The following is a 26,146-nucleotide window of genomic DNA, read 5'->3' as shown; positions in this document are numbered from 1 at the left end:
TGAAGCATTGCACTCCCGACAAACAACAGAACACCGATATCTATTCATCCATTATACATGAGATGAGCGTGAAATAGTTCTTTCACACAAGTTTTTAATCAGTATAGATGTGGCGTCTACCTCATGTGCACCAAGCAAATGAACGTCGCAGAAGATTTTGCCATGTATATCAATGCCATTCAAACCCTGTTGCCATGGTGATGTGAGCAAGGAACTCTCTGAGCTGTAGTATTGATGTCGAGCATGATTATTGTATACTGCTAAACATTTAGCAGCCCCTAAACTATTGAAAGCTTGTGGTGTCCCACATCAGAGTTGCCATTGGTTGAAATCTGTTTTATCACCCCACCCCTCCACACACTTCAGAAGTTTAATTTCCATCCTTTGCCGACTGTTCAGCATCTGGTTTTAGGATGGACAACTTTTCTGAGCATCCAGCATAGGCCTATCCCATGATAGGGGATGTATAACTCCATTCTCCTGTAACTAACTTTGGCAGGTGTCAGAGAACAGCACACACTGTTCCTTTTCATATAGATTTGATTTACTCTGAACCCAACAGCAAGAGGTCAGTTGGCTGTCACACCCTCCGAGGCTTTCTCTAATGGATTGGAAATGAACCACTCGCAAATCAAACAATCCAAGCGAAAATGAGGCAGAGGATTCTGGGCACAAAGCTTTACGTTTCCTGACCAGTAAATGGAACGTTCTGAGAACGGAAGTTAACATTTTGCCTGTTCTGGGAACGTACATTTTTAGTTTTCAGGGAAGTTCTGAGAGCCTTTTCCTATGGTTCTCTGAACGTTTTCCTGGTAGGTTTTGTTAATGTTCTGAGAACAGAAAAAGTTAGATTATTTGAAGGCAATTAAATAACGTTCTGAGAACATGTTTAAATAAGAATTTTAATAACACTGCTAGCTTATGTGAATTGTTTTGAATGCCAAGCACAGATAGGACACATGGAAATTAATTTGCTTAGGCATTAATCATGCAAACACTTCTTTGTGGCACATCATCAGTGAGATTTGAACTTATGATCTTCTGTTCCCTATCAATGGAATTAGTCCACTGCACCACCAGCAAGGAGCGAGCATGCCATGTTTTTTTAACTCATACAAAGCTGTTCATTTTAGTCTATTCAAACAGACAACATTTCAAAGGAAACAAGCACTCATTAAGATCAAGTGTGGCCAATTAGTGTGCACAGCCAACACACCTGAACACACTCAACAAGATAGGGGATAGAGAACGTTTTGTTGACGCTGAGATAGGAATGCGTATGTTTTTAAATAACATTCTTAAATGTTTTTTGAACTTTACTAATGTTTTCTTTTTGTTTTTTATGGAAAGTTTACTTTATGTTCTGAGAGCATGACTTTATATAGAACTGTCAAGAAACATTATGATGAAGCACTGAAATTCCTACAGAAGAACATTGTTTCTTAACGTTCTCTGAACATTCTGAGAACATGACATTAAATAGAACCATGAGAAAACCTGTAGGAAATGTTATGCTGAAGTACTGAAATTCCCACAGTAGAATGTTGTTTCTTAATGTTCTCTGAACTATTTTAGAACATTCCCACTGTCAAACCAGTTGGAGAACGTTCCTAGAACATTATCAAAAATGTAATTAAATGTAACCATGTTTGAACTTTTAGGAAATGTTGTCAAAATTATTTTGTCAAGTTCCTTAAATGTGCAAAGAATGTTCCAAAGCCAAGCAACTATCCTGCACCGTTACCAGAATGTTCTGGGAAGGTTGTATGTAAAATAACCATAGAAAAACCACGCTCTAAGAAATATATGGTTCTCAGTAGAGAACGACCGTTATGGATTCACCCCTTGGGGGGCGTATAAAATAGGAAAAACAAAATAGGAAAAATGCCAAGCGGGGTTGTTACGTCCGTTGTTGAATGAATGAGACCAAAGTGCAGCGTGGAAAGTGTTCATGATAATTTTAATACTGTAACACCGACAAGACAACAAAATAAAAACGAACGTAAAGTTCTGCAGGGCTATACAGCAACAGTGCAAAAACAGCTGTCCATGATGTTAAATATGCAGGTTTAAAAATATATACTTCTGTGTATTCATTTTAAGAAAGGCATTGATATTGTGCTTTTTTCGCAAATGTGTTTTTGTTAAATCATCACCCGTTTGGCGAAGTTGAAGTAGGCTGTGATTCGATGATAAATTGACAGGCACCGCTTTGATTATATGCAACACAGGACAAGCTAGTTAACCTAGTAATATCATCAACCATGTGTAGTTAACTAGTGATTATGTAAAGAATGATTGTTTTAATAAGATAAGTTTAATGCTAGCTAGCAACTTACCTTGGCTCCTTGCAGCCACAAGGTCATTTTGATGCTGCACTCGCGTAACAGGTGGTCAGCCTGCCACGCAGTCTCCTCATGGATTGCATTATAATCGGCCATAATCGGCGTCCAAAAAGTCAGAATCCCGATTGTTATGAAATCTTGAAATCGGTCCTAATTAATCGGCCATGCCGAATAATCGGTCGACCTCTAGGCAGGACGCATCTCTAAACAACTCAGCTGCCAAGATGAAATTCGGAACAACTCAATTGGCTTGTTCAGCTATCTGTCAAGAAATTGTCAGGTTGTAACTTGATCCTACTGCTACGATTGGATATAGCGAGATTGTAACTCCGCTCCCTTTCACATCTCCTCACATCTCTCTCCGTCGCTCATATCACTTGGTGCTGTTTACTGCTATTATGAGAACTAGCTCAATGGTGATGACATTTACTACCAAGCCATAAATGTGTATAATATCTAACAAGGAGAGCGAGTGTAGGGGAAAAAATGAAACGTCAATGCACATCTGAATGATTCAAATTTGCCCATAGTTTGAGAAGTGAGAATGCACACACGTGCGCTGATCTACAGCTTTCTTGGTCCATAAAAATGCTGGAAGATTCTTAGGTAGCTAAACCTATTGTCAACCTTTATGTATGCATTTTAAAACACTTTCTTCCCTATTACCAAAATAATCTAATCTGACTATCAATTGTCAATTTACAGATAAGATTGCAGCTGGTCAGATCAGCACACCAGTAAATAGCTAACGTTACACCACAAGTCAGATGGCTCGTTGACGAAAATGGTGCATGTTTAAAATGATAACCAGCTAACGTTAGCTAGCTACATTGGCTATTTGCTCCTATCTGATATCTTAGCACCATTTTTGTCTAGCCAGCTATACTAATATAGCTAGCTAGCTAACACCACAGAAGAAAGCGTTAACTATGTGACCTGTTAGCAAAGATTAAGATAATTATCTGCTAAAATAGATTGTTTATTGCATGCATTTCCGGCCACGTCGACACAAGCCTTATTATTAGTGTATTAACTAAACTAATATTTGCAACAAGAGTTTGATTTTGGTCACTGTGTCAATTCATCCATTTCTCAATACTCCAGCTTTCTGTTTGAGAATGAGCTAGCTTGCTATTTGCTATTGCTGATTTTTCCCAGCTAAACGTTCCTTTGCATTATGCAGTGCTCGTGGCTCAGCCGGTGAGTGGCGGCTGGCATAGCAGCAGCTTTGCTATGTAGAGGGATTATCGGCAAAGCCGATAGAGAAGGGCCAATAGCCGATAGACTAGAAAAGGACAATATCGTCACAATATATCGGCTTGTTCTCTAGTTCTCAGAATGTTATGTGCTAGCTGCACAGGTCTGAGAAAGCTGAAATGGGAAGAAAACAATGCCTCTGTTTTTGAGGATTAGTTCCCTTGCCTGAACTGTGAAACACAAGGATGCAGGAGGACTGCAGATTGCACCTCTCCTCTTGCTCAGGCACTGCAAAACCTGAATATTGATATGGACAAACTGCTGTGTGGCTATAAGGTCAACACAGAAAGCATTGTTCTTTGTATTGCTATTACACTGCCAATGGTACTGACACTTATCACTGCACCGCTCTGCTTTGCCAAATGTAAATACGGCCTTTCATCGGCCATAACATCAATCATCGCTGATACCAAAAGATGTCATATATCTTCCCTTATCACTACTACACTTCACTATTAACCTGTTGAACACTATTAATGCTACTTTCTCTCTCCTCTAACTTTATGTACCTCACTTGTTATTTGGTCACAAACTTTGTTTACTGGCTCTTACATATGACTGCAGATACTTTTATTATTATTGTCACTTTTCCCAGCTGCTACCAGCAATATCACGCAACATTAAATTAGGCCTGATTCAGAGCTTATGCTAATGTAAGGACTGACGCCGGAGATGAGAAGCAGGTACGGGGAGTCAACATTTAATCAGGAAACATACAAAGACCAAGACAAGAACAGCGCCAGCACACGGGTACAAAACGACAAACAATTAATGCTGAAGCAGGGAACAGAGCGGGGAACCAGAAAGATATAGGGGAGGTAATGACAGAGGTGATTGAGTCCAGGTGAGTCCAATAATCGCTGATGTGCATGACATGGGGGAAGGCAGGTGTGCGTAATGATGGTGGCAGGAGTGCGTAATGCTGAGGAGCCTGGCGCCTCCGGGCGCCAGGGAGGGAGAGCGGGAGCAGGTGTGACAGTGGCCCACCTAGGGGCCCGCCTGGGCGAGCCTGACCGGCCGGCCGAGGCACGGACGCTGGAAAAGCCGGCTGGGCGTAAACTCCCAACGAACCGGCAGAGGCATGGGAGCCTGGCGAGCCAGCTGAGGCATAGGAGCCTGACGATTCGGCTGGGGCGTGAAAGCCTGTCACTCCCTCTGAGGCGTGGGAGCTCGATGATCCGGCTGAGGCGTAGCAGCATGACGAGCCGGCTGGACGTAAAACCCTGACGATCCGGCTGAGGCCTGATGTGGGATGGGCGCCTTCCGAGCCAACCGTGGCAAGAAATCTCTTGCGCCAGCTAGGGCGTGACAGCCCAACGAGCTGGCTTAGGCACCCCCGGTTCCATCGATGGTGGCCCCCGGACCCAACATCACCACCAACCGGAAAGCCAGCACTCCCCGATGCTTCGTTTAGTGGCTTCAGCATTCTGTAAGGGCCGATGCCCTTACAGAGATGAGAAGCAGGTACGGGGAGTCAATATTTACTCAAGAAACAGACAAAGACCAAGACAAGAACAGTGTCAGTACACGGGTACAAAACCACAAACGACAATTAATGCTGAAGCAGGGAACAGAGTGGGGAACCAGACAGATATAGGGAAGGTAATGACAGAGGTGATTGAGTCCAGGTGAGTCCAATAATCGCTGATGCGCCTGACGGGGTAAGGCAGGTGTGCGTAATGATGGTGGCAGTAGTGCGTAATGCTGGGGAGCCTGGCACCTTCGAGCGCCATGGAGGGGGAGTGGGAGCAGGCGTGATAGCTAAGCTACAGTAGCAGGAGTGGTTGTAGTAGCTGACTTCAAACTGCTGCAGGCCCTGCCACTGACGTAATTACTACTGGCTTCCATGGAACCACTCGTCCACTGCCATTATTCCCAAGGATGCTGTTTCCAATTAACCTGTTTGGGATAGGGGGCAACATTTTCACGTTTGGATGAAAAGCGTGCCCAGAGTAAACTGCCTGCTACTCAGTCCCAGTTGCTAATATATGCATATTATTAGTAGATTTGGATGGAAAACACTCTGAAGTTTCTAAAACTGTTTGAATGATGTCTGTGAGTATAACAGAATGGCAGGCGAAAACCTGAGAAAAATCCAACCAGGAAGTGGGAAATCTGAGGTTTGTAGTTTTTTTTAACTCTTTGCCTCTTTGCTTCAGTTTGAGAGCTAACCACTCACTGCTGATGTGCAGTTGAAGTCGGAAGTTTACATACACTTAGGTTGGAGTCATTAAAACTCGCTTTTCAACCACTCCACACATTTCCTGTTAACAAACTATAGTTTTGTCAGGTTGGTTAGGACATCTACTTTGTGCATGACACAAGTCATTTTCCCAACAATTGTTTACAGACAGATTATTTCACTTATAATTCACTATCACAATTCCAGTGGCTCAGAAGTTTATATACACTAAGTTGACTGTGCCTTTAACCTGTTTGGGGTGCAGCCCGACACCGGTACACTTATGACAACATCCAGCTTAAGTGCAGGGCGCGAAATTCAAAAGATATTTTTTTTAAATATTTAACTTTCACACAATAACAAGTCCAATACAGCATATGAAAGGTACACATCTTGTGAATCAAGCCAACATGTCCGATTTTTAAAATGTTTTACAGGGAAGACAAAATATGTAAATCTATTAGCTAACCACGTTAGCAAAAGACACCACTTTTCTTACTCCATCAGTTTTTTACTCCATCAGTAGCTATCACAAATTCGACCAAATAAAGATATAAATAGCCACTAACCAAGAAACAACTTCATCAGATGACAGTCTGATAACATATTTATTGTATAGCATATGTTTTGTTCGAAAAATTTGCATATTTCAGGTATAAATCATAGTTTACATTTCAGCTACAATCAGAAATTGCACCGAAAGCAGCCATAATATTTACAGACACCAACGTCAAATACCTAATTACTCATCATAAAACATTTCTGAAAAATACATAGTGTACAGCAATTGAAAGACAGGCATCTTGTGATTCCAGACAATATTTCCGATTTATTAAATGTTTTACAGCGAAAACAAAATGTAGCGTTATATTAGCATAGCCACAATAGCCAGAAACACTTGGGCGCCGACGACCAGTTCACATGCACGACAGATATTAGAAATAGCATCATAAAATGTTTCTTACTTTTGGTGATCTTCCGTCAGAATGTTGGACAAGGTGTCCTTTGTCCAGAACAGTCGTTGTTTGGATCTGGAACGGCAAATTTCCCTCTTCATTTAGCATGGGCACTTGCCAAGTGCTACGGATCTCTCCAACGTCAACAAAGTCAGAGAACGGAACACGGCAAAACTCCCGAAAAAATTTAAATAATCTGATTAAACTATATTGAAAAAACATACTTTACGATGATATGGTCACATGTATCAAATAAAATCTAAGACGGAGATGTTAGTCGTCCATAGCGAGAGCAAAACAGAAGGCAAATCCATGTCCTCTTTCGCGCGCTCCAGAAACAGGAAGTGGACGGTCACGTCAAACAAAGAGCTTTAATTCCACCTCAGACCAAGATAAACACGAATTTTTTTTTCTCACCGCCTCTTGACAACCAGGGGAAGGTGTATGAAGTGTATGTAGACTCTTACGTATCATGCCCATGTATAGGCAGGAAGTTGAACAGAGCATCGATTTCTGACATTCCACTTCCTGGTCAGGAAGTGTGCTGCAGAATGACTTCTGTTTCACTCAGAGAAATAATTCAAACGGTTTTAGAAACTAGAGAGTGTTTTCTATCCAATAGTAATAATAATATGCATATTGTACGAGCAAGAATTGAGTACGAGGCCGTTTGAAATGGGCACGATTTAACTGGCTACTCAATACTGCCCCTTGCAGCCATAACAGGTTAACTTCTCTGATCTACGGATACCGAATACGGGTTCACTTTCCTAAACAACCGCTGAATTGCAGGGCGCCAAATTGCAGGGCGCCAAAAATATTTATAATCATGCAATCACAAGTGAAATATACCAAAACACAGCTTAGCTTGTTGTTAATCCACCTATGGTCTCAGATTTTGAAAATATATTTTACAGCGAAAGAAATCCAAGCTTTTGTGAGTGTAGCTTTCAATGCTATAACAGTTTAGCCTTATATTAGCTTGGCTAGCTTGGTCACGAAAGTAAGAAAGGCAATCAAATTAATCGCTTACCTTTGATAATCTTCGGGTGTTCCCACTCACGAAACTCCCAGTTACACAACAAATGTTATTTTTGTTCGATAAATATTACTTTTATCACAAAAAAACGCCATTTGGGTTGCGCGTTATGATGAATAATCAAAAGCCGTGTTCCGTTCGACAAATCCCAAAAAGTATCCGAAATGGTCGTAGAAACATTTAAAATGTTTTTTATAATCAAACCTCAGGTTGTCTTTAACAAACATAATCGATAATATTTCAACCGGAGCATAACCTATTCATTAAGAGACAAAATTAAAATGGGGTGCCCCTCTCTCGCGCGCAGGAAATATTCGGAGGACACCTGACCTCTTTTGAAACATCTCGCTCATTTTTCAAAATAAAAGCCTGAAACTATGTCTAAAGCCTGTTCACAGCCTGGGGAAGCCATTGGAAAAAATAATCTGGTTGATACCCCTTTATATGGAGGTTAGACAGGCCAGGAAACAAAGTAAAAAAATATATATATATATCACTTCCGGGTTAGATTTTCTCAGGATTTCGCTTGCAGAATAGGAATAGGGAATTTTTACTAGGATTAAATGTCAGGAATTGTGAAAAACTCAGTTTAAATGTATTTGGCTGAGGTGTATGTAAACTTCCGACTTCAACTGTATATCACCCCAGTATCCTTTTTTAAACTACTAAAGAAGTTAGTTGCCTTTCTATATGGTCTGCATTCAGGTCTCAATTCAGGTCTACACTGCTTTGTTTGCTCCCTCTTCATGTCCTTGCATTGATTTCTTCACAGCCTTTAAATGTTTGTTTGCTTAACCTTCTGTCAAGAAAATAGTCGACTTGACTTGTCTCTTCTCTACTCGCCACAGTCACCTCCGCCACCTCTAATCACCTGCTCATTTACCCAGTGCAGTTGGACGCCCAGATAATTGTGCTAATCATTATCATAATTGCAGATATCAGAGGAACGATCAGGAAGGTTAGCCGCCATGCTCCGGGAGCTCACAAGGTCTTGGGCACTCATAGTGTTATTGCCTTATGTATCTTTCTAGAGACTGAGAAATTTGCTGAACTGTCTCAAGAGTCCCAGGAGTTTGTGACATTTGTGAAAAGATGAGGTAACCAGTAAATGAAAAAGGGGACACTGTGTATTGATCACGAAGGGAGGGTTCCAGAGGCCCTGTTGGAAATGGCTGGTCAGGGCTTAATACTCTTTGTGTTGCCTGCGCCCACCTAATGAGACACATCTATGGATCGTCACATTCAGAGAAATCGAAGCCAAAGGCTCCATTTATCAGCCTTGAAGGGGACCACTATCTTTTGCAAGTTTATTTTTCTTCATCCTTAATGGCAAACCATTTCAGACAGCGCCTGTTGAAATCAGATATAGCGTTATAGATATTCTACATATAAGAATCTTTCCATACTGGAAATGGCAGAATTATAGTGCATTTGGAAAGTACTCAGACCCCTTGACTTTTTACACATTTTGTTACGTTACAGCCTTATTCTAACATGGATTTTTTTTAATCCCTCATCAATCTACACACAATACCCCATACTGACTGTTTTTAAATATTTTTTTATTAGCAAATTTATTAAAATAAAAAATAAAAATGAAATATAACATTTACATAAGTATTCAAACCCTTTACTCTGTACTTTGTTGAAACACCTTTGGCAGTGATTACAGCCTTGATCTTCTTGGGTATGACGCTACAAGCGTGGCACACCTGTATTTGGGGAGTTTGAGAATCCTTTAGGTGCCTTTTGGCTAACTCCAAGCGTGCTTCCATCAGGCCACTCTACCATAAAGGCCTGATTGGTGGAGTGCTGATGGTTGTCCTTCTGGAAGGTTCTCCCATCTCCAGAGAGCAACTCTGGAGCTCTGTCAGAGTGAGCATCGGTTCTTGGTCACCTCCCTGACCAAGGCCCTTCTCCCCCGATTGCTCAGTTTGGCTGGGTGGCCAGCTCTAGGAAGAGTCTTGGTGGTTCCAAACTTCATCCATTTAAGAATGATGGAGGCCACTGTATTCTTGGGGACCTTGAATGCTGCAGAAATGTTTTGCCTCGACACAATCCTTTCTCAGAACTTTATGGGCAATTCCTTTAACCTCATGGCTTGGTTTTTGCTCTGACATGCACTGTCAACTGTGAGACCTTATATAGACAGGTGTGTGCCTTTCCAAATCATGTCCAATCAATTGAATTTACCACAGGTGGACTCCAATCAAGTTGTAGAAACATCTCAAGGATGATCAAAGGAAACAGGATGCAACTGAGCTAAATTTCAAGTCTCATAGCAAAGGGTTCGGAATACTTACGGAAACAAGGTTTTTCTGTTTTAAATTTTTAAAAAATGTGCAAACATTCCTAAAAACCTGTTTTTGCTGTGTCATTATGGGGTATTGTGTGTGATTGATGAGGAAAATGTGTTATTTAATCCATTTTAAAATACAGTAAGGCTGTAACGTAACAAAATGTGGAAAAAGTCAAGGGGTCTGAAGACTTTCCGAGTGCACTGTATGTGATCATATTCTGAATTCTTTGATGGAAGTGGTTATGTGGTGTGCCACAATCGGAAACACAAATTGCAACAAAAAAAGAACATGATTCTGGGGATTTTCATAAAAATGTAATCAATTCAAGGGTCTTTTGGAGGAAGGACTGTTAATATGTAGCTCCATTTGGAGTCTCATAGCAAAGGGTCTGAATACTTGTGTAAATAAGGTATTTCTGTTTTTCTTTTTAATAAATTTGCACACAAAATTTCAAACCTGTGTTTTCTTTGTCATTATGGGGTTTTGTGTGTAGATTGTTGAGGATTTTTATTTATTTAATCCATTATAGAATAAGGCTGTAACGTAACAAAATGTGGAAAAAAGGAAGGGGTCTGAATACTTTTCGAATGCACTGTTTGGTTGGAAGCCTTTCTTAAGAAACATTTTAATTCATTAGATGATGATCTTGTTGAAAATACTTTGATGGTTGACAATAAGAAACAGGAAACCATTCACTTTGAGCAAATCATTTTAATGTGGGTTATTTATGCATAAGCTGACTATCTAAATAGAGCTTTGGATGTGTTACTCAATTTCCTTTGCTATTTCTGTTTTGAACTTCAGTATGCCTGTTCTGTAGCATAAAATACAACCATTCAGGGGCTAAAAGGTTCAGGGTAATGTTTCTACTCATGGGAGCCCTCTGATGAAGTCCGCATGCTAAACGAACAGGAGAATGAAGGGATCGAGCAAATGGACTGAAAATGGGATTTTTCTCCAGGAGGTGACTGAAAGGCAGGCTCGAAACGACTGCTATTTTGTCCAATTCCAGCCTTAGAATGAATGTGGGATCTTATTTTCCAACTAAATGGAAAATTGCCACCAAATTGCATGCTCTTTGAGATGGACGACACAGCTTATCTTCACAAAATCATTTTCTGGTCCTTCCCAGGCTGTTCACAGGGTTTTGCCAAGTATTTGCGACCTGCCTCCCAGATACCTTTGAACATCATTTTCAGACACACAGGAGTGCAATAGGAATAAATTGTGCCCCTCTTCTCCCACAGATAGACGGGGAAATAGACTGAGCTAGTGAAGTTATGTCTTTCTTTGATGCTTTGAGATCACAAAGCCCGAGGCGGCGACTGCGAAGTGTGAATTCCATTGAGTGTAAATTACTTTGAATGTATAAAGAAATTGGTGTGTTCGGTTGCATGAACAAATCTGTGGCGTGTGACACAAGGACAATAAGACATGAAAATTGCATTGGTGTATTTTTGGTTTATTGCATCGACTCTGGCGTTTGTGTCAAGGAAACACTGTACATTTCCTATTTCTTTGCAAAGGCATTCCAGACACAGTAGTTCTGGTTTGGCCTAGGAACTAGGTTACATAGCTTGTTTTATGTTATTTGACAAGGAGATGAACTGATATTGGCTATAGGCTGGGAAGAATCAGAGTATCTTGCAGCTGTTCCACTGGAGATTTTAGATTCATATGGAGGCAAAAGTTTCTGTGTAGCTCATGCACTCTCTCCTCAGAATTATAACGCACCTTTCACAAGGCGGTTGCATATTAATTAGCCTAGGCCTACAACATGTCAGTGAAGTCCCTTGATCATAGTTAACTAATGCTGTGATGGTGCACTACATGACCAAAAGTATGTGGACACCCTTTCAAATGATTGGATTCAGCTATTTCAGCAACACCCGTTACTGACAGGTGTATAAAATAGAGCTCGCTGACATTGGACTCTGGAGCAGTGGAAACGCTTTCTCTGGAGTTATGAATCACGCTTCACCATCTGGCAGTCCGACAGACGAATCTGAGTTTGGCGGATGCCAGGAGAACGCTACCTGCCACAATGCATAGTGCCAACTATAAAGTTTGGTGGAGAAGGAATAATGGTCTGAGGCTGTTTTTCATGGTTGGGGTTAGGCCCTTTAGTTCCAGTGAAGGGATATCTTAACGCTAGAGCATACAATGACATTCTAGTCGATTCTGTGCTTCCAACTTTGTGGGAACAGTTTTGGAATGCTGTTCCAGCATGACAATGCCCGTGCACAAAGTAAAGGTCCATACAGAAATGGTTTGTTGAGATCGGTGTGGAAGAACTTGACTGGCCTGCACAGAGCCCTGACCTCAACCCCATCAAACACCTTTGGGATGAATTGGAAAGCCAACTGCGAGCCAGGCCTAATCGCCCAACATCTGTGCCTGACCTCACTAATGCTCTTGTGGCAGAACAGAAGCAAGTCCCCACAGCGATGTTCCAACATCTAGTCAAAAGCCTTCCCAGAAGAGTGTTATAGCAGCAAGGGGGGACCAACTCCATATTAATGTCCATGATTTTGGAATGAGATGTTCGATGAGCAGGTGTCCATACACATTTGACCATGTTAGAGTATGTATTCCTTTACCTATTTTATTTAATTGGATGTTTATTAGATTGCATGAATGCCATACACATATAAATATGACAAAAAAACACTTACTACTAATCAGAGATGAACATATGTTTCTTCTTTCAGATAACCTTGCTGATCAATATCTTCAAGCAATTAAAAATGTTACTCTGTTTTGGCTGTTATCGCTTGGCACCGAAACACAATTAAACCTAATGACAGTCACATGTTGACTCAAGCGTGCAAAAGTGATGCGCTTGACAAATATATTTGCAAGTTAAATTAGGTTCTACCGATCAGCAACTTGTGGACTACTTCCACAAGAGAGAATACCCATGGACACATTATACTAGGGGACCTACTCCACGCAGCAGTCATGATCATGATTAAAAACATCAATAATTGTCCTTGCAGCATCAGAGCATCGTAGCCCCACTAGCATTTTGTATATTGATGTGTTTGGTTAGTCAGCTGTGACTTCCCGCTGGCTGTTTACATTACAATGCTTGTGTGTGTGTGTGTGTGTGTGTGTGTGTGTGTGTGTGTGTGTGTGTGTGTGTGTGTGTGTGTGTGTGTGTGTGTGTGTGTGTGTGTGTTACAATTGTGTGTTACAATTGAGTGCTACTGTGTAGGTGTTACAATGAGTGCAAGTCTATTATATTGGGTATTATGTAAAATCCCGAATCTGTTGTGGACACTCCAAAAGAGAGTGATGTTTGTCCTCTCATGCTGGCACAAAGTGGCCGATGTTATTGTTTAAAAGAGCCTCACTGAGCCTCAGTTGTTTGTTCTCCCTGCATGACACTCACCCAACCAAACATCTTGGACTATATAGCTCATGATTATTGTTATTTTGCAGAATTGCCAGGCAAATTATTCACTAGTAGGCTACACCATTTGTATAAACTTGTTGATAAGGGATGTGTCTGGCTCTGTTTGTGGGGTTGTTTACGTCACAGTCCACTAACTCTCCTCCCGCCTGCTGTGACCAGCCCTCGGCAGTGACCCCTGCGAAAGCACCCCCGTTTCGCCGGAGCACCGCTAGGGATTGTGGGAAAACAGGTTGTTGGTTTTAATGAGGGTGTGTACTGGGCGGTGTGGTAAAAAGCCCCTGCTGCTCTTATCTAATGATGTCTGCCGCTCCATTCAATTGAGCGAAGGAGGTCACTAAAAGGCTTACCTCATAGACCAGACCACTCTATTCCATTAGAGCGTGTGTGTGTGTGTGTGTGTGTGTGTGTGTGTGTGTGTGTGTGTGTGTGTGTGTGTGTGTGTGTGTGTGTGTGTGTGTGTGTGTGTGTGTGTGTGTGTGTGTAGTTTCTCTTAATTAAGACCAAAGGTACTAGCTACATACCATCTGCTCAGGTCTGTTTATCCCCCCCACCCCCACTGTAAACAAATGTAAAAGTTATTAATCCAGCTATTTTGATGTTTTAGGCTTTCAATATCCTTTTCAAATTACTCCTAGCTTGGATGTTCTGTTTGTTCTGTTTGTTGGAGCTGAACTGTGGAAATGTCCAACTTTATTTCATCTTTGAGATTTTTGACAGGTGTGGTTGATGTAGGCCATGTTGTTGTTGTTGTTGCTGCTGTTCTAAAGTAAAATAGGGGGTGCTTATATGTGAGGTGTGAAATGGAAATGGGTTCTTTGACTCCCCCTGAGACACCCTCAGAGAGTGCAGCATAAGTCTACTGGTGACATTTCTTCACCAAATCCTCAATAATATGGGTTGTGTAGTCTTTTGTGACAAAAGTGAAAAGGTTGAAAAGCCTCTTCTCATTCAACTCACTCCATACCCTGCAGAGACCATTTATCAAATTCGATATTGATACTTATTACTTTTCAATTTAATTTTGCACTTAAAACAATATTAAACCTACTGTGTAACTTCACTTGTTTCATTGTTTCAAGTTTTCTCCAAAAACACACCTAATTTGAAATCATTTTTCTAGCAAAAAGCCTCTTGGCGCCGTTCCCCCACCAAAGTCACCAATGATCCAAAAGCTCAATTTTTATCTGTCACATTCATTTGCCAGTGATGGTTGCTGACTCCTTGCCTCATTAATAATCCCCCCTCCTCCACTCCTCCTCCTGCCTTTTGCTTGTGGCAATTCTCCTTGAGAATTCATGTTGTTGTTTCTGTAGTTTCCACTTGTCCTTGACAGACCCATCAATTTGAGTTCTCTACCTTCCTTTCCTACTCCTTCCATTTCTTTTATTCATTCTTCCATTGTTCTCTCTCACGTCCTGTCCTTTTCTTCCCCCCTACTCTTTATACTAACAGACAGTATTACTCCATTAGTTTCTCTCTCCCTTACCCCTTACCCACGTCTCATTTATTTTTCCCTTTCCTTCTTTTACTCTCCATCTTACGACTACAACCTTTCTCTTGTTCACTCTCCTTTCCTATTTTTCTCTCTCCTTTCTTTCTCTCTCTCTGACCGTGTGTTTCTCTCTGTCTGTTTTGTGTTTCCAGGAGCTGGTGGGGAGTAACCCTCCTCAGAGGAACTGGAAGGGTATTGCGATCGCCCTGCTTGTCATTCTGGTCATCTGCTCCCTGATCGTCACCTCGGTCATCCTGCTGACACCAGGTACGTGGAGAGGAGAGATGAGGGGAGGGGAATGGAGAGGAGAGGATAATGGAGAGGAGAGGAGAATGGAGAGGAGAGGAGAATGGAAAGGAAAGGAGAGGAGAATGAGAGGAGAGGGGATGAGGCTGACACCAGGTACGAGGAGAGGGGAGGGAAGGGGAGGACAGGTTTGACACCAGGTATGTGGAGAGGGGAGGAGAGGAGAGAGGATGGGAGGAGAGGAGAGAGGGTTGACACCAGGTGCGTGTGACTGAGAGGAGAGGGGAAGGGACAGGGTTGACCACCGTACCATATGCACAAACAGGTTTAACATGCAGCGTGTGTCACATTATCTTCCAATGTCACAGAGTAGTGCACTCGTAGCTGCAGTGCAGTGGGCTTGTACTCTACCGCAAACACAAAACATGTTCACTGCATGTAGATGGAGTCTTTTTTTCCGTTATGTGTTCTCACAAGGGGCTTCCGAGTGGCGCAGCAGTCTAAGGCACTGCATCTCAGTGCTAGAGACATCACGACAGACCCTGGTTCAATTCCAGGCTGTATCACAACCGGACGTGATTGGGAGTCCCAAAGGCGGCGCACAATTGGCCCAGCGTTGTCTGGGTTAGGGGAGGGTTTGGCCAGGGTAGGCCGTCATTGTAAATAAGAATTTGTTCTTAACTGATATCAAATCAAACTTTATTTGTCACATGCGCCGAATACAACAAGCGTAGACTTTACTGTGAAATGCTTACTTACAAGCACTTAACCAACAGTGCAGTTCAAGAAGAGTTAAGAAAATATTTACCAAATAGTCTAAAGTTTAAAAAAATATTTCAAAAAGTAACGCAATAAGAATAACAATAACGATGCTATATACAGGGGGTACCGGTACTGAGTCAGTGTGCTGGGGTACAGGTTAGTTGAGGTCATTTGTACATGTTGGTAGGGGTGAAGTGACTATGCATAGATAATAAACAACGAGTAGCAGCAGTGTACAAAAGGGGGGGGGCAAATGTAAATAGTCCGGTGGCGATTTTATTAATTGTTCAGTATGGCTTGGGGGTAGCAGCTGTTAAGGAGCCTTTTGGTCCTAGACTTGGCGCTCCGGTACCGCTTGCTGTGCGTTAGAAGAGAAAACAGTCTATAATTTGGGTGACTGGAGTCTCTGACAATTTTATGGGCTTTCCTCTGACACCACCTATTACACAGGTGCTGGATGGCAAGAAGTTTGGCTCCAGTGATGTACTGGGTCATACGCACTACCCTCTGTATCGCCTTACGGTCAGATGCCGAGCAGTTGCCATACCAGGCGGTGATGCAACCGGTCAGGATGCTCTCGATGGTGCAGCTGTAGAACCTTTTGAGGATCTGGGTACCCATGCCAAATCTTTTCAGTCTCCTTCGGGGGAAAAGGTTTTGTCGTGTCCTATACCAAGACTGTCTTGGTATATTTGGACCATGATAGTTCGTTGGTGATATGGACACCAAGGAACTTGAAACTCTCGACCCGCTCCACTACAGCCCCATCGATATTAATGGGGGCCTGTTCGGCCCTCCTTTTCCTGTGGTCCACGATCACCTCGTTTGTCTTGCTCACATTGAGGGAGAGGTTGTTGTCCTGGCACCACACTGCCAGTTCTCTGACCTCCTCCCTATAGGCCGTCTCATCGTTGTTGGTGATCAGGCCTACCACTGTTGTGTCTTCAGCAAACTTAATGATAGTGTTGGAGACGTGTTTGGCCACGCAGTCGTGGGTGATCAGGGAGTACAGAAGGGGAGTAAGTACACACCCCTGAGGGGCCCCAGTGTTAAGGATCAGCATGGCAGACGTGTTGTTGCCTACTCTTACCACCTGGGGGCAGTCTGTCAGGAAGTCCATGATCCAGTTGCAGAGGGAAGTGTTTAGTCCCAGGGTCCTTAGCTTAGTGATGAGCTTTGTGGGCACTATGGTGTTGAACGCTGATCTGTAGTCAATGAACAGCATTCTCACATAGGTGTTCCTTTTGTCCAGGTGGGAAAGGGCAGTGTGGAGTGTGATTGCGTCATCTGTGGATCTGTTGGGGCGGTATGCAAATTGGAGTGGGTCTAGGGTGTCCGGGATGATGGTGTTGATGTGAGCCATGACCAGCCTTTCAAAGCACTTCATGGCTACCGACGTGAGTGCTACGGGGCGATAATCATTTAAGCAGGTTACCTTCGCTTCCTTGGGCACAGGGACTATGGTGGTCTGCTTGAAACATGTAGGTATTACAGACTCAGTCAGGGAGAGATTTAAAATGTCAGTGAAGACACTTGACAGTTGGTCCGCGCATGCTTTGAGTACAAGTCCTGGTAATCTGTCTGGCCCAACGGCTTTGTGAATGTTGACCTGTTTAAGGGTTTTGTTCACATCGGCTACCTAGAGCGTTATCACACGGTCATCCAAAACAGCTGGTTCTCTTGTGCATGCTTCAGTGTTGCTTGCCTCAAAGCGAGCATAAAAGGCACTTAGCTTGTCTGGTAGGCTCGCGTCACTGGGCAGCTCGCGTCTGGGTTTCCCTTTGTAGTCTGTAATAGTTTTCAAGACCTGCCACATCCGACGAGTGTCAGAGCCGGTGTAGTAGGATTCAATCTTAATCCTGTATTGACGCTTTGCTTGTTTGATGGTTCGTCTGAGGCCATTGCGGGATTTCTTATAAGCGTCCGGATTAGTCTCCCGCTCCTTGAAAGGCGCAGCTCTAGCCTTTAGCTCAATGCGGATGTTGCCTGTAATCCATGGCTTTTGGTTGGGATATGTACGTACGGACACTGTGGGGATGACGTCGTCGATGCACTTATTGATGAAGCCGGTGACTGAGGTGGTGTACTCCTCAATGCCATTGGATGAATCCTGGAACATATTCCAGTCTGTGCTTGCAAAACAGTCCTGTAGTGTAGCATCCGTGTCATCTGACCACTTCCGTATTGAGCGAGTCACAGGTACTTCCTGCTTTAGTTTTTGCTTGTTGGAATCAGGAGGATAGAATTATGGTCAGATTTTCCAAATGGAGGGCGGGGGAGAGCTTTGTATACATCTCTGTGTGTGGAGTAAAGGTGGTCTAGGATTTTCTTTCCTCTGGTTGCTCATGTGACATGCTGGTAAAAATTTGGTAAAACTGATTTAAGTTTGACTGCATGAAAGTCCCCAGAAACTAGGAGCAAGCGCTTCTGGGTGAGCATTTTCGTCTTTGCTTATGGCCTTATAGAGTTGGTTGAGAGCAATCTTAGTGCCAGCTTCGTTCTGTGGTGGTAAATAGACGGCTACGAATAATATAGATGAGAACTCTCTTGGTAGAGAGTGTGGTCTACAGCTTATCATACGGTACTATCTCTCAGGCGAGCAATACCTCAAGACTTCTTTAATATTAGACATCGCGCACCAGCTGTTATTGACAAATATGCACACACCCCCACCCATCATCTTACCAGACGTAGCTTCTCTGTTCTGCCGGTGCATGGAAAATCCCGCCAGGTTGCCCAAATGTACCCAAGTGGCCGAATTGGTGAAATGACCTATAACTATATACAACAGTGCAAATAACTATATACAACATATCAAAAAGCAATTCTAACACACAAAAAAATGTATATATATATTTTTTTAAATATTAGAGAAAAGAAAAAGAAAAAAACAGGGGTAGACCCTTTGGAAGTCCTCTACACAATATTTTGCTGCCTGTGCCATGTCCCATAGCAGTCTCTTTCTGATGTAAAGCAGAGGCAAACTGAACAAGTGGTGCAGGTGGTGGGGGACTTCATGTGACACAGAACACAATGACGCCTCCATGCTTTGCCCTTTTGGCCCTGAGGCACAGTCATGCCTGCAGTAATGAACTGTGGCATATGAACATATGTGTGTGTTTGCTGTTCTACTCCATTCCATTTGAATAAAACATGGAAAATATATATATCTGACATACACATACATATACACACACACACACACACACCCAAACAAACAAACAAACAACACACACACAGGTTATGGGTCGTACACATACAGACACACTATAGCCAATGTGTACTTTACACATTTCATCACACATTTCATTGCAAATTGCAAATTGCAAAAAATATATATATATATTTTTGCAAAAAAAAAGATATCTATATATTTATATTTCATAAAACGGCATTAGCACTTACCAGTCCACGTCCTGTCCTTGCAGAAACAGCTCCTCAATGTTTGGATCATAACTGTGTTCACGCAAAGATTCCTCAAACAAAAAATCTGTCTCACTTTCCCGATCAATCTCTTCTATAATCTGGTGCAAATCTGTATACTTAGACTTGGACTTCGCTTTCCCTGATTTATTCGCCATGATGTCTTCAATGAAATCGTTGAAAAAACACTTTCCAAAATACTACTTTCCAAAACACTGCTGTGCGTAACAAGCGTAACTGCAACTAGTCTGTTGGTCAATGGCGAGAATGTTTTCGTTACGCGTGCGTTTACAAACAAGGGATGGTGGCCCAACCCATAACCATCACATACTGGTGTTTACCTCAGCTCATTGGCTATCTACCCAGCTAGATTTCAAGAAGATCAGTGGTCATTGGGCAGAAATACAGTCAATCAACGAAGCTTCGCTAATATTATTGGTGCGCAATGAAGTCATTGCTTGTTGTCTTCAAATCAGTTCACTTCGGTCAATACTCCCCGCAAAAAAAACAATCAAGTTTGGCTGTGTTACAAACATCCAGAGGATTGCAATGGAACCAACCATGACTAGATAAACGATTGTTTAGTGTGTGTAATTACGTCGAATGCTCCGTAAAAAGTTGATAGAGATGGAAATCACAACACAAACGGTTTACAAAATGTTTCGTTTTAGGCTATAAAAATGGATTTTATCAAAGAAAACGGCACTTCATTTGATCACTGGGACCCTCAGGAAGAGAAATAAGAGCAAGATATCAGAATGTAAGTCATAATTTTACCTTCAGATGTGAATGTGTCAAAACTGTCATGGCGGAAAATGTTTGTTGTTGATCGCTCTTCTCAAACAAAAGCATTTGTTCTCTGTAATAGCTATTTTAAATCGGAAAACGTAGTTTGATTACCAAGATTCTAATCTTTTGAAGGATGTAAGACACTTGCATTTTCAAGAATGTTTAATGGTACGACGTTGTATTTTTAGTTAGTCACTCTGAAATTTCCCCGGATGTTGATCCCTGTACGGGGATCGCAGCCATAAGAGGTTATTAAAAAAGGAAAAAGCAGGCATTGCTCTATTACAAGAGACACACCTCTGTGATGCCGAACATGCCAAACTCCGCAGAGCTTGGGTGGAACAGGTGTATTTCTCATCTTTCAAATCAAACAGTAGAGGTACAGCCATACCTATCCATAAGAATGTTCCATTCATAATTGACAAAAACATATCTGATGGGTCACTGATAACTGGGTCACTGTATGGGCAACCAATTACTATCTTAAACATATACGCCCCTAACACTGATAATCCTGCTTTCATGTTCAAATGATAACCCTGTTCAATGAGCATTGTGTTTCCTTTGGAGTGCTGGCTGGAGATTTTAATTGTACCCTCAACCCAACCCTGGACAAATCATCTCAAGTTCCCGCCACAAATTCTAGATCTGCAAAGATGTTGAACTCTCTTACTAAAGAGATGGGGCTGATAGATATCTGGAGAGAGACTAATAGCTCGTCTATGGACTATACATACTACTCTAATGTCCATAACACCTACTCCCGTATAGATTACATTTTTATCCCAACGATTTTCATAAATTCAGCCACGTGTACAATCGGACCCATAGCACTTTCAGATCACGCCTTTGTCCACCTCCACTTTGACCTCTGCAAAAACATTCCGAGGTCAAAGAGCTGGAAATTCAACACCTCCATGTTATCAAATGAAGCGTTCCATACATTGGTAACTACATGGATAGACAACTACACAAAAGACAACAAAGATTCTCCTGTTTCTCCGGCCACAATGTGGGACGTTGCCAAAGCCACACTAAGAGGTAATCTAATTGCATATGCTTCCTCTCATAAAAAGCAATGGAAGCACACAGGCTAGATCTTGAGAGGGAGCTGGAACGCTGTGAAAAAGTACATAAACAATCCCCAGACAGCACCTCCTGGAGTCAACTTAAAGCAGCCAAAGCCAAACTGAATTTAGACTATACTATATTTGGAAAAAAAGTTTTCTTTACTAAACAGAAATACCATGAGTATAGCAATAGGCCTAGTAGATTGCTTGCTTACCAATTAAAAAAAGAGCAGTCAGAACGTACAATCATGGCTATCCGAACAGCAGAGGACGAGGTCACATATGACCCAAAAAATATCAATTTAACTTTCATGATTTTTACTGCAAACTATATACCTCTGAGAGAAAACATACGGAGGCAGAACTCCATTCCTTCCTAGAGGGAATCTCGCTACCTAAACTATCACAGACCGACCAAGAAGATCTCAACTCCCCCTTTACTCCTGAGGAGGTCCTGGAGGCAATTATCTCCATGCCACCTAACAAGTCCCCAGGTCCAGACGGATTCCCCAGAGAGTTCTACAAAGCTTTTTGGCCCCAGCGTAGCCCTATTTTCACGCCAACGCTGGGTGATTTTTTGCAAAAACGTAGTTCTCCCAGACTCAATGCACACAGCTCGCATTACAGTGCTGCTCCTCCTTCCGGCCCATAAGCTTGTTGGATTTCGACTACAAAATAATTACCAAATTGCTCGCCAAAAGACTGAACACTTTTCTTCCCAAAATAATAAAAGCGGACCAAACTGGATTTATTAGAGACAGGTACTCTTCTGATAACATTCGCCGTCTTTTTGTTATTATTGATCAAGTAAACGCACAGGAGACCCCTGTCTTGCTGGCTTCACTGGATTCTGAGAAGGCGTTCGACAGGATGGAGTAGAGCTTTCTGTTCTCAGTCTTAGAAAAGTTCAATATGGGCCCAAACTTTATTAAATGGATTAAGTCCCTATATTCTCATCCAAATGCCATGGTGACTACTAACGGACTGAACTCTGACAGATTCCCTTTGGGATGGGGCACAAGACAAGGGTGCTCGCTGTTCCCCCTGCTCTACTTGTTGGGGGCGGAGCCTCTGGCAGAGTTGATAAGGAGCAATCCAAGTATTATGGGTGTTTCTGCAGGCGGCCTGCGGCACAAGATTTCGCTCTACGCGGATGATGTCTTGCTCTACATATCCGACCCTGAGAAATCCCTCCCATTTTAGACACACTTGCTCAGTATGGCAAGTTTTCAGGATATAAGATACATTTGAACAAATCCACTGTTTGCCCTCTCAGTCTTACACTCGCCAGCTCTATGAAGACACTATGTCCGTTCCAATGGAAGACACAGGGGTTTCAATACCTTGGAATCTTCGTAACACCAGATCTGAATAGCCTTTTCAAGGAAAATTATCTTCCACTCCTGGATCGAATCAAGAACGATCTCCAAACCTGGATCTCCCTCCCAATTAGCTTAGTCGGAAGAATTCATGTCATCCATATGAACATCCTCCCTAGATTTAACTATTTATTTCAGCCGCTCCCATGCTATCTCCCAGCTTCCTTTTTCAAAACAACTAACCAAAGCATCACCAAATTTATATGGGGCAATAAAAAACCTAGGATCAAGTTCTCCACTCTATCGAAACCTGAATCTAAGGGTGGTCTTGCCCTTTCCTCCCTTCAATTGTACTACTGGTCTGCCCAAATCCGCAACATGCTAACATGGGTCACAAACAGACAAGAGTCAACGTGGATTCAGATAGAAGCCCAATCCTGTGGTTCATTGCACCTAAGCTCAATTATATTCATTAATAACCTAAGTGAAGTGGGCAACATAGCCAAAACCTTTGTGATTTACAGCACCCTACTAGCGTGGAGGGACTGTAAGAAATACCTGGGCATTTCCTCCTCCCAAATATGTTCTCACTCACCAATAGTATGCAACCCAGACTTGCCAAAAGCCCTGAGTGATGCCAACTTTAATCTTTGGCATACTCTAGGAATCAGGACCTTTTCAGACCTATTTCATCAGAAAACCACTACACTGAAATCCTTTCGAGCTCTGCAGTGAATTCAATGTGCAAAGTTCCCTTTTTTTTTTTTTTTTTTATATCTTCAAATTAGATGTCATTTCCTCATTTACTTTCAAGAGGAGGTTTAGAGCTCAGCTGAATGAAGTTGAAACCCTTCTTGCTACAGCACAATCCTCCTTTACTCCTTTGAAATTAATCTGGGAAAAGGACCTTGGTCTGACTATCAGTGATGAGTTATGGGCGGAGGTTTGCGACAGGGTATACTGCTCCTCTACTAATGTAAAGATGAAAGAATCTAATTACAAATTTTTGTACAAATTTTATTACACTCCAATGAGACTCCATAGAATGAAAACAGACATTTCTCCTAACTGTAAAAGATGTACCTCTGAAAGTGGAACCTATATGTGTCACGCCCTGACCATAGAGAGCCTTTTATTCTCTATGTTGGTTAGGTCAGGGTGTGACTAGGGTGGGTTATCTAGGATGTTTTATGTTTATGTTAGCCTGGTATGGTTCCCAATCAGAGGCAGCTGTTTATTGTTGTCGCTGATTGGGGATCATATATAGGCAGCCATTTCCCCACTGGGTTTTTGTGGGATCTTGTTTTGAGTCAGTGCATGTGGCACCTCAGTACTGCACGGTCGTTGTTGGTTTCTTGTTTTTTTTAAGTTTCACAAAATAAAAGATGTGGAACTCAGAGCACGCTGCGCCTTGGTCCGTTTATTCCACAAACAATCGTGACAATATGCGTGTATTTTGGAGCTGTAGAGAGATTGCCAGATTTTGCTGCACAGAAAATACTAGATGTACAGTTTGATATGACCCCGTGTCTCTATCTTCTTAATGCCCAGCAGGACTTTGTTCTTGATCCTGACAGAGAAAATGTGTTTATGACTATTACATACTTTGCTAAGAAAAGTATTATTCTATTGTGGGCCTCTAGTACTTCTCCTACATTTAAAATGTGGATTGACCAGATTGTTGACTTTCTCCCTCTTGAAAAGCTCACTTTTGACCTCCGCAAGAGACAGCCCAAGTTTGATAGACTCTGGTCTCCACTACTCAACTATATTTCAAATTGGACAGAGTGAATGGGGTGATTAAGGAAATGAGCAGATACATGTTGTGTAAGGTGCTGTAAAACTAATTATTTGCTCGTCATCTCAGCTAAGGCTGGAAATAGCTAATAAGAACCTTGATAGTGCTGCTGCAAGTTTTATATATATATTTTTTAAATAATAATTTTTTATTATGTTTATTAAATTTTTTATTATTATTGTTAGTTATTTTAATTGTTTTAAGTCTGTCACATCTGCGAATGTGGAATGTGTTTTGTTGGTTGATTGAAAAACAAGAACTTAATAAAACTTTAAATTGAAAAAAATATATATATATTCTTTTTTACAAAAAATAAGAAATTAATGACCTTCAAGCTCTGTTTGGGAAGATTTACATGAAAAGCTAATCAATAGAGGCCATCTGTTTATATTTTAGCTCACAGAGCCCCTTGATGTGTTTTATATTCAGGATGAGCCATATCGATCAATATATATTATTACCAAGTTACTGAGACAAGTTACTTTTGAAGGTTTTACTTGAAGTCCATGAAAGATTACTTTTGACATTCAACCAGATGCTTAAGTCATTTTCTTAACCGTGTGAAGAAAATGGATGCATTTAATCCATTACTTGCATTTTTCATATGTCTGCTATCAAATGTACATAATCAAAACAGGAAGCTTTCCCCCCACATTTCAATCTACTGTGTATTCAGTGTCTCGGATCATTTAGCTGTCTTGTCCTGATAAATCTGTATGAAAATATGTATTATTTGGATGTGAAATCCCATGTGGAAGTGACTAATGGCATTTTTATCACTAATACTCATTATTAGGCTTGAAAAAGGGCGGGTATATTACTGGAAACCTTCCAAGTTTACCACTAAACTTATCAAGGCACAAGGCGAGATCCAGATGCAGACACAGGAGGCAATTGGTTGGAGTCTTACAATGTTTATTAATACAAAGGGGTAGGCAAGAGAATAACCGTGGACAGGCAAAAAGGTCAAAACCAGATCAGAGTCCAATAGGTACCGAAGGGCAGGCAGAATTAAGGTCAGGGCAGGCAGGATGATCAGGCAGGCAGGAAAGTAGTCCAGAGTCAGGCAGGGGTCAGAACCGGGAAGACTATAAGAAGAGAATAGAAAAGGAGGACGGGAAAAACACGCTGGTTGACTTGACTAAACATACAAGACGAACTGGCACAGAGAGACAAGAAACAGGGATAAATACACTGGGGAAAATAAGCGACACCTGGAGGGGGTGGAGACAATCACAGGAACAGGTGAAACAGATCAGGGCGTGACAAAACTACCAGAATTTTGGTATATTTCAAGGATTTTATGTAATCTATCACAAAATATCTAGTGGCCCTTTTGGGTACTTCAGATTATCACAGGTGTCTGTAATTATCTCTCGTGGCCTTATCACGACAAATAAATGAAATTAATAAAAAATATGATTTTCCACAAACAAATTGAATGACAAAGCTGTAAAACATTATCCTAAATTTAAACCATCAACTTAATGAATACCATTGGTGTTTAAGATGAAGGTTTTAGCATGAAATATCCTTTATATATTTTTACACACTTTTTAATTTATTTTACTATCTCAGTTGTCAATGTTTTGGCGTCAAACTGGAGGCAATTGTGAAAAAAAGTTAATAGTTGGAAGAGTTGCAGAGTTAATAAAAAATCATGCAATTGTTGATTAGATTATTTTTTATTATTAATAGGATATTTTCTCTTGAACCATAAAGCCTATCTACTAAAATCAAATCAAATCAA

General features: G+C 41.6%; 1 protein-coding gene across 1 annotated transcript in view; it reads left to right on the top strand.

Moving 5' to 3' along the window:
- The window catches only part of LOC120027883 (dipeptidyl aminopeptidase-like protein 6), a 250,075-nt gene that overhangs the window by 126,355 nt on the left and 97,574 nt on the right, over positions 1-26,146 (top strand). Inside the window, exon 2 of the mRNA XM_038972981.1 lies at positions 15,142-15,256. Within this exon, the coding sequence (XP_038828909.1) occupies positions 15,142-15,256 (115 nt within the window). The remainder of the gene's footprint in view (positions 1-15,141; positions 15,257-26,146) is intronic.

This window comes from Salvelinus namaycush, chromosome 33 (assembly GCF_016432855.1).
Source record: "Salvelinus namaycush isolate Seneca chromosome 33, SaNama_1.0, whole genome shotgun sequence".
Classification (NCBI taxonomy): domain Eukaryota; kingdom Metazoa; phylum Chordata; class Actinopteri; order Salmoniformes; family Salmonidae; genus Salvelinus; species Salvelinus namaycush.
Note: the sequence above shows the minus strand (reverse complement) of the source record. Positions and strands in the feature narration are given on the sequence as shown.